This window comes from Pimephales promelas, chromosome 17 (genome assembly GCF_988280905.1).
Source record: "Pimephales promelas chromosome 17, fPimPro1.hap1.1, whole genome shotgun sequence".
NCBI lineage: Eukaryota > Metazoa > Chordata > Actinopteri > Cypriniformes > Leuciscidae > Pimephales > Pimephales promelas.
In genome coordinates, this window is record NC_142785.1 from 32,686,978 (window position 1) to 32,696,977 (window position 10,000).

A 10,000-nucleotide genomic window follows, 5' to 3' on the forward strand; every position below is an offset into this window, starting at 1 on the left:
GGTTTTTAAAATATGTATGTGTAGCCAAAGAGAATACCATGACAAAAACGGTAACATTTGTGATTAATAGCAAAATAATAAGTTTCCTACTAATAGCCTCTATGTAATGAATCAATTGATCCAGCTGGAATATTATAAGTGCATTATAAGTTCATCCAGCTGGTATATTAAGATAAGAATGCATGAATAACTCAGGCATATTCATAGGAAACATAATAAGCTTTTACAATAGCCTATTGTAAATTCAAATCTAACTCAATATTATCGATTCCTAACGACATTTAAATAAGTATTATTCACCATTGTATTATGTATTAGTAAAATAAATTGAAATGAACAAAAATACATTTTATACAGATTTCGCGAGTTGTTGACTCGTGAAGCGCGATGCGCGAACTGGAAAGAGTCGACTCTACTGAACGATTCATTCCAGACCAGGCGCTTCCCCGATAGTTAGTCAGTTGCATGAAGGGGAGTCAGTGTGTTCAGGAGTGGGATCGTCTCGGCGCTCGGATACGGATAGGGGAGTTTGGATACACACTTTGAAAGAGAGTTTGCTGTCTCTTAAGCTTTCACCATGCCGGTTTTTCACACGAAGACGATAGAGAGTATCCTGGAGCCGGTGGCCCAGCAGATTTCCCATCTGGTCATCATGCATGAGGAGGGAGAGGTGGACGGGAAAGCCATCCCGGATCTCACCGCTCCTGTGGCCGCAGTGCAAGCGGCTGTCAGCAACCTGGTCCGGGTAAGAGCTTCAGTCTTTCACAAACAGTTAGAAGCATGCGAATCTAACAGATAAGTGTGTATAAAGTATCGTTTTTTTGGTGTTAATGTATCCACGAAAGTTTCCTGAAGTTCTCTGGCTTTGATCCAAACCGAGTTCCGCCTTTTCCCCCTCTTGGATTTCGCCCTGCCCACCGAAACACTGAAACACATGCCATCCGAGCATCTGAGACATGACCGATCTCGACTTTCACAAGGAATTAAACTAGTCATTTAGCCGATGATTTATGAAGTGCACTTATTACACGAGGTGAGTGTGTGTTGCTCAAGGACACAATGAGCGGTGAAGGGTCACGAATCACCTCAAACCACAAGGAAGGCTCTTTCATTTCGTGCACATTCATTTGATTTTGCTGATTAATGTAGATTTAATCTTCTTCAGTAACCTCAGAGAGCCTACAGCTTTTGGAGGCGTGTGCAATGCATTGAACCACACGATTCTTCAACTTCTGTGGTAACGTTAACTTACAACCACCTCAAAAAGCAGAAGTAAAAAGGTTCAGAGTCTATATTTTACTCTTAGAGTTTATTTTTTGATGTTTTTCTAATCATACCACTGTAAAAACCACAATCGTCAAATTAAAAGTTCAACTCATTTTCATTCATTGCAATTTAAGTTGAAATGACTCAAACATCCAAGTTAATAGTACTCAATTTTTTTTTATAGTAAGACACATTTTGTCCATTTAGGTCAAATACTTGAATCGAACCAATTAATTTAATAAAACCTGTAAGTTTACAAAAGTAAATGAAAAAGAAAGTATTGTAAACAATGCACAAGATATCATAGGGCTGTCAAGCGATTAATCGCATCCAAAATAAAAGTTTGTGTTTACATAATATATGTGGGTGCACTGTGTATAATTATTTTGTATATATATAAATACACTCACATTTATGTATATTTAAGAAAAAAAATATTATTTATGCATAAAATATTTATTTATAATATGAATTATATAAATCTATATCCAGTACATGAAAATATTTCTTAAATACAAGCATGTGTGTGTGTATTTATAAATATATAAATTAATTATACACAGTGCACCCACATATATTATGTAAACACAAACTTTTATTTTGGATGCGATTAATCGCGATTATATCGCGCCCTAAAATTAAACACTGCGAGAATACATCTGAAATAAATGTGTTAAAAATTTAGTTAGATTATACATTCTTCATGCTTACAATACATGTATATACTACATATATCATATATATATATATATATATATATATATATATATCAGAATATATAGGCTACTATATTTGACCCTGTGGTCATCATCACAGCAGAGCTGATCTCCTGTCAGTCTGATATGAGAAGGAAGGATCTGTATGGAGAGATACTGCTTCTCTCAGCTGTCCGACAGCTTGTGTGGTTTTCCTAAAACGGAAACAAAACCTTCTGTAGTAAATTCACCATCAACCCAGTTATTCTTAGCAGTTGTCCAGGGTTAACTTTAGACTCCTGAAATAACGTGGAAGCTGCTTTGTGTTCCTGAAGTCTGAATCACAGTAACTTGAGCTTTACGTATCTAAGCAATCTGAGAAACTCAGGTTAGATCATGACTTGAGATCAGTTGATTTTAGGTGTGTGTGAGTGCGACCCCACCCAGTCAAATGCTTCCTGTGTGTGTGTGTGTGTGTGTCGCTGCTTTAAAGGATGTTATTTTCTCAAATATCTCTGCGGTTGAATGTTCCTCTTCATCTGAGATTTTACAGTATGAGGCTCAATTTAGCCCAATATTAAAGCTTTATTCCTCCGTGCTTGTAGAACGGTTCCTGTCTTATTTATTCTTGTGTATTTCTCATTTTTTCCTTCCTCTTTATTCCTCTTCCTCTATTTTTTCATGTGAAATTTCTTGCGTTAGTCGTGTTTTCTGAATCCGATTCTCTGGTTTAGCGTAGGTTTGTGTGTGTGTGCATGCAGTCCTCGTGATTGTGTGTTTGTGGTTTATTATATTATTCATGCTGGACTTTTAGACTTCCTACGTTTTGCAGAGACGGCCAGAAGTTAATTCCTGCTCATTTTCAGAGCTCAGAGCGCTTAATAGAAATTGTTTTTTGATCCTGAATGAACTTTAGTAAATTATTCATGATGTCTCTCTCCAGTTTAGACCACACAGAGACTCGTCAGACTTGCTGATTCATGCTATTTTGTCCTTTTCTTTGAAATGACAACATTTCATGAGCAACAGCATGACGCTGGGTGATGGAGTCTATTTAAATGGAAAAATAAAACTGGGAAAACCCAAAGTTTCAATTATTAAAGTTGTGTGCGTCAACTTTTTGTGACAAAGGTCAGAACTCCTGTTATGGTGCAGAACCGAAAAAATCATCGGTTACTCTTCTTACGTAGTTTGTAGCTAAAAACAGCAGTCAAATATATATTTAGCAGTCTTAGACCTTTCCAACGATATATAGATTGTCATGACTAGATTAGGACTTAATACTGTAAAAAAAAATATATATATGATTTATAATCGCAACATTTTTTTTCTTTTGTAAAATCAACTTAATTAATTTATATTGTTCAAATAACATCATATTTTGAGTTTCTGATGATTAAATAAATCTTCTTCATTGTATTAACTCAATTTTTCCATTTCAATGAACTTAAAATTTTAAGGCAGCCAGGTTACTTCATTTAAGTTTAACAATAATATTTTTTTTACAGTAGTGAAGTAAATTTAGGTTGCCCATATATGGGCAAGTGACAGTTTTAAATATGAATTAAATTAAATTTGCATTTATTTATGTTTAAAAAAATAAATATTAATTATATTATTTAAAAAAATAAAAAGAATGATTATACAATATTCATTAATATTATTTTAAAATTGTATGTACAAATGTTTAATAATAAATTATTTCTCTTGCTTTGTCTGCCATCTTAGATGGATTTTTCACACTATATGATCAATAAGTCATGCTTTACATTAACAAAGTTATACAAAATTCAACTCGCTTTAAGTCAGTTTAATGCGATTTAAGTTGAAATTACAATTTGATTATACTTGTTTATAAATTTTATTTATAAATGAAATGTTTTTAAAAAAAACCTTGTTGAGAATGACATTTTGATACTGTAGATTTGTTTAAAGTTTTTACCCTGAAGTCAGACGTCAGTGAGTTTCATGTTGTTTTGTGGGTTTTATTTTTATTTTAAGAACGCTTCCCCCTCATGTTTGGTGGTCAGTGTTGGGAATGTGAGGAGTGTGTCTGTGCCTTATTCAGGATCTCATGGGGTCAGATGCTCACAAGACCACACATATGAAAACCTCCCATCACTACAAGAGAAGCGTTTGTTATCAGAACTGAGGGAATACGGCTTTATTAGGCAGTGCCGCTGCTGGGAACCTCATGAACTCCTGCGCTTCTTATTTTAGGAGATTTCTTTTGGATGAAAGAATTTGCATCCAGGCTCCAGAGTAGATGGGAGTTTATTCCCTTTCCTTTTGCAACTTGTTCCAGCTTTAAAGACAATATCTTCCAGATGAAAGATCTGAGTGCAGATCTTAGATTTGATTTGCTTTTTAGAAAGTTGCTTTTGATTGAAATATGATCTTTCACAGGTATCAGCATCTTCTACAGATCTTTATATATGAACATGCGCTCAGAAAATGATCATAGCCAGACACCACAGCGGCTGAGGGCTAAAAATGTAACCAATCGATATCACAATACTTCCCCAGTTGATTGATTAGATTAAGAATTGCATTCATTACATTACTGAATTATGAGCTTTCTGAAATGTGTAAATGTAGTTATTTAATATGCACTACTTTGCATACATTTCCAGAACTTCTTGACCCGTTTTGCCGATTAATCGGCACCGATAACGATTGCTAGAACATTTTTCCACATTGTGTCCGTTGCTGGAGCGTCTGCTGTCATTAAACCGTACAAGATCGGCTTCTAGAGGCGACAGAAAACCATTACTGATGCCTCGTGGAGTGTGTTTAGACGCCTCTTATGTGTTTTGATGCAGATTTAAATTAGTTCACTTTAAAAAAAAAAAACTTTTGCTGATGATTTACTCGCCCCCATGTCATCCAAGATGTCCATGTCTTTCTTTCTTCAGTCGAAAAGAAATGAAGGTTTTTGATGAAAACATTCCAGGATTTTCTGCATATAATGGACTTCAATGGGGTCCAAACGGTTCAAGGTCAAAATGAGAGTTTCAGTGCAAACTGCAAACTGTTCAAAGGGCTTTAAACGATTCCAGACGATGAATAAGGGTCTTATCAAGCGAAACGAGAGGTCATTTCAAAAATAAATAAAGTTTAAGTTTTATAAGCTCAAATGCTCGCCTTGTTCTGTTCTGTGATGCGCGTTCGTGACTCTCCTGTACGAACTCGTTCATCAAAATGAACAAATCTTTTTTCGAGTCATTTCGTTCATTGAATCAACCAAATGACTCAAAAAGATTTGTTCATTTTGATTTTGATTCATTCATTCACTTGGTCCCCATATATGGAGAAAATCCTGGAATGTTTTCATTCAATGTTTTTCGACTGAAGAAAGAAAGACATGGACATGTAGGATGACATGGGGGTGAGTAAAAGTAAATAAAAGTGAACTACTCCTTTAACAACTTAGACAAGTAAACAGAAACTATACACTTTGTTTTCATATCATTATAAAGCAATTCATTTGTTGACGATGCTGCATTAGTGGAGAACAGCAGTATGTACACTAAAAAATGCTGGGTTGTTTCAACCCAAATTTGGGTCAAATATAGACAAACCCAAATGTTGGGTTAAAAATGTAATTAAAAATTAATTTTTAACCCATCTTCAACTTTCACTTTCAACTGTAAATTTTTAACCCAACATCTGGGTTTGTCCATATTTGACCCAAATTTTGGTTAAAACAACCCAGCATTTGTTTTAGAGTGAAGTACCTCAAACGATTAAAACAATGGGATAAAAACACACGCAAGTCCGACCCAAATGTTTAATGTCACGGTTGTTGTTACCATCTATTTGCATTAGTTTGTATCCAGCTGGTCGGGTTTATGCATTGGTTTGCAAGCAAAGTTGCATATTTAAAGCTATAAATGCCATGTTTTTAGGAACAACTTGTTGTATAAAATCAGGAAAATTAAATAAGAACAAACCTTCAGAGTATATATATGGGAATGCAATGAAAACCTACATTTCAAAGTTTTCTTTCCACTAGACCTTATGAAAAACCAATACGCCTAAAATCTCAAACGTGTCCAGTGCATGAAATCAATGGATCGACTGCAAATCATCTCTTACTTTTCGACGAGTTCATGAGTTTCTATAGTTGAATGGTCTAAATGAGGAACGCTGTCATCCATCTTTACTCTCTCCGAAGTGTGTTTGGGAAGCTCTGAGTGAGTTTTCTCTCCTCAAACTCGTGTCAGGAGGGGGATGGTGCGTTCTGGACGAGGGAACTCGGCACGTCCGGAAGCTTTGGCTTTGTCTCGGGATTATAATGTCTCAACAGATGTTCCGGTAAGAAGGAGGAAAGAATGTTTTTATCCACTGATCCAGTCCTGTGTGTGAGGTTGACTGTTGTTTGTGTGATATATTCCTCTCTCCATTCACCCAGTGCTCTCAGAAGGGAACGTTTATCATCGGCCGGAGCAGTTTAATTACACGCTGAGATAATGTGTTCCTAAATAACCCGTCAGGAGAAACGTCAGCCTTGGAAACTTCACTCATGCACCACAGCTGTATATCTCTCAAACGGAGGGCTGTCGGGTCGTGCTTTTGCCAGATTTTTGATTGCTTTTAGACGGAAAGTCAGTGAGGATTTGGCTGAGGTCAATTAAAAGGGTTTATAAACCTGGTAGAGATCGAAATGGCTTGATCGAGGTATTTCTGTCTCAACTCAACCAGAGGTGCCCGGATAAAAGTTTAGATTTTCTGCATAAATAAAGATGAAAGCCAAAACAAAAATATGAACAAAATCTTGAATGTGAGCTGGGGAAGTGTCCAATATTTGTTTGGTTTGACCTGGAATAACTCATGATTTTTATTACTACTGTGTGTTGTCAGCAACACAACATCATAGAGCGCACCTGTTGGGTTCAAGAGGTCAAAAACACATTCATTTGCCCCATAATGTGGCTTAACTATAGCTTTTAACACTGATGAAATATGATTCTGTAGACGACACAAGTCAGTATGATTTTAACTGCATTGTCCACAAAGTGTTCATTTAAAGTGTTTATAATCCTGCACTGTTAAAAAATATTGATGGTTTAACTTAAAAAAGTAAGTAATCTGGTTGCCTTAAAATTTTAAGTTGATTGAACTGGAAAAAGTGAGTTAATACAATGAAGGAGATTAATTTAACCATCAGAAACTCAAAATTATATGCTATCTGAACTAAATAAATTATTTAAGTTGATTTGACAAAAGAAAATATGTTGTGATGACTGTAAAAAATATTTTCAAGATTTTTTATTACAACATATTTTCTTTTGTCAAATCAACTTTATAATAATTTATTTAGTTGAACTGTTTCTGATGATTAAATGAATCTCATCTCATTGTATTAACTCAGTTCAATCAACTTAAAATTTTACGGCAACCCAGGTTACTTACTTTTTTAAGTTAAACCAACAATATTTTTTTACAGTGTAGTAATCAAAAAAAATTTCTTGTGTCAAATCAACTTAAATAATTTATTTAGTTCAGATAACATATAATTTTGCGTTTCTGATGATTAAATTAATCTCCTTCATTGTATTAACTCACTTTTTCCAGTTCAATCAACTTAAAGGCTTACTTTTTTAAGTTAAACCAACATTATTTTTTTTTTACAGATAATCACAAATAAAGGAGTTCTATGTGTCAGTAGTGTTTTAAACCCAACCATAAAAAAATACTGACTTTGGGTCAAATATGGACAAACCCAGCCATTGGGTTACATTTTTTAATTACATTTTTAACCCAAAGTTTGACGCTAAAACCAAAGCTAGTGGTTTCATGAAATGTTTTATAGCGCTAATCTGATTAAAGTGACATTTCTGCAATTTTCCAAGAGTTTTCCCTAGTCTCTTTTTACTCTAAAGGCGAGTATTCAGTGCTGTGATAACTCAACTCAATTGTCTTATTTAATAGAGCTGAGCACAAGAGCTCTCACAGACAGTGTGTGTGAGCATTGAAACTCTGAGAGCTCTTCTCCGCGTGTGTGTAGAGCATTGAGACGCTGGGACAAAGACGCGTCTGTTAGCCGAACCTGAACACAATATCAGTGGCGTTTCCACCAGTGTTCAGATCTCTTTAACGGGGCTGCGTGAGTGTGTCGCTGACAGGGTTATGATGAGGATAAACGGAAGTGACCTCATCATTAAATGCTCAATGCTTCTCGAACTGTTTGTTCCGGTGCCTTCAGGTGATTCTGTCTTCATTGACTCGCTCTCAAACCGTTTCCTCATTCAGCGAAACACAAGAGAGAGTGTGTGTTGTGTGTCAAAATGACCACTGAGGAGTTCCAAGAATGATAAAAAAAGAACCATGAAAGTAGTTCTCGTGACTCATGCGCTATATTCAGAGTTTAAGTTGCTTTGTTTCTAAAGTGACTTAAAATGCAATTAAAGTCAAACATGCAAAAAGGATTGGTGAGCGATGAGATGTGTGTCAGTTTATTTGCATAGTGCATTTACCACATCCAGATTGTGTGTGTGAGAGAGAGAGATTGAGTGTGTTTGTGTGTTAGAGAGAGTGTGTGTGTGTGACAGTGTGTGCACACTCTAAAAAATGCTGGATTGTTTTAACCCAACTTTGGGTCAAATATGGACAAACCCAAACGTTGGGTTAAAAATTTAATTAAAAATAGCTGGGTTTGTCCATATTTGACCCAAAGTTGGGTTAAAACAACCCAGCATTTTTTAGAGTGTATGTGTAACAGTGTGAGAGTGTGTGTGTGTGTGAGAGAGAGACTGCGTGTGTGTGTGTGTGTGTGTGTGTGTGTGTGTGTGTGTGTGTGTGAGAGAGAGAGAGACTGCGTGTGTGTGTGTGTGTGTGTGTGTGTGTGTGTGTGAGTGTGTGTGTGTGAGTGTGTGAGAGAGAATGTGTGTAACAGTGTGTGTGTGAGAGAGAGAGAGTCAGTGTGTGAGAGAGAATGTGTGTAACTCTGTGTGTGTGTGTGAGAGAGAGAGAGTGAGTGTGTGAGAGAGAATGTGTGTGTGTGTGTGTGAGTGTGTGAGTGAGTGAGTGTTCGATCTCTCCTGTTTTAAACACAAATGGTAGGAATGTCTGCGGTGTCTCTGCCAGGCCGTTTCTATTTCAGTCGAGCAGCTCGTACAACACACAACACACACACACAACGCAGAACACACTCTCTCTTGTGTGAGGAAACAGAGAGAGAGAGAGAGAGAGAGAGGAATGTGGTTTGAATCTGATCTGACGTCATTCACTGCTGAACATGAAGAGATTGAGAAGAAGTGTGTTATAGTGGAGCTGATCGCTAAGTAGGCTTCATTACTTTATATTAATGTTAATTATACTATAGTAATGTTAATACATGCTGCAGTGATTTACTAATGGTCAAAAATTTTAGATCGGTAAGATTTTTTATGTTTTTAGATGAAGTCTCTTCTGCTCACCAAGGCTGATTTATTTGATGAAAAAAAATGACAAACATTAATATTGTGAAATATTATGACAATTTAAAAATTCTATTTTAATATGTAATTTGAAAGCTGAATTTTCAACATCATTAGTGTTGCTGATTACACATCAGTTTTCAGCGTCACATGATCCTTCAGAAATCATTGTAATATGCTGATTTTATGCTCAAGAAACATCAATTATTATTTTCAATGTTGAAAACAGTCGTGTGCCATTTTTCCCCCCAAAATTCTATGATGAATAGAAAGTTCAAAAGAACAGCATTTATTTAAAATTTAATCTTTTATTAAAACATTATAAATGTCTTTACTGTAACTTTTGATCAATTTAACTCATCCTTGATGAATAAAAGTATTTTCTAATTTCTTTCCCCCAAAAATAAAAAATAAAATCTTTTGAATGGCAGCGATTAATGTTACAAAAGCTTTCCATTTCAGATCAATTCTGTTCTTTTGAACTTTCTATTCTTCAAAGAATCCTGAAATAAAAATGTAAAAACATGTTTTCAACATGGATAATAATCATAAATGTTTCTTGAGCATCATATTATAATCATTTCTGTAGGATCATGTGACACTGAAGACTGGAGTAAT

At 35.4% G+C, this 10,000-nt stretch overlaps 1 protein-coding gene across 1 annotated transcript in view; it reads left to right on the forward strand.

Moving 5' to 3' along the window:
• Positions 1-447: 447 nt before the first annotated feature.
• The window catches only part of vclb (vinculin b), a 35,599-nt gene continuing 26,046 nt past the window's right edge, over positions 448-10,000 (forward strand). Inside the window, exon 1 of the mRNA XM_039650332.2 lies at positions 448-745. Coding sequence (XP_039506266.2) covers positions 578-745 — 168 coding nt within the window. The 5' untranslated portion in view covers positions 448-577. The remainder of the gene's footprint in view (positions 746-10,000) is intronic.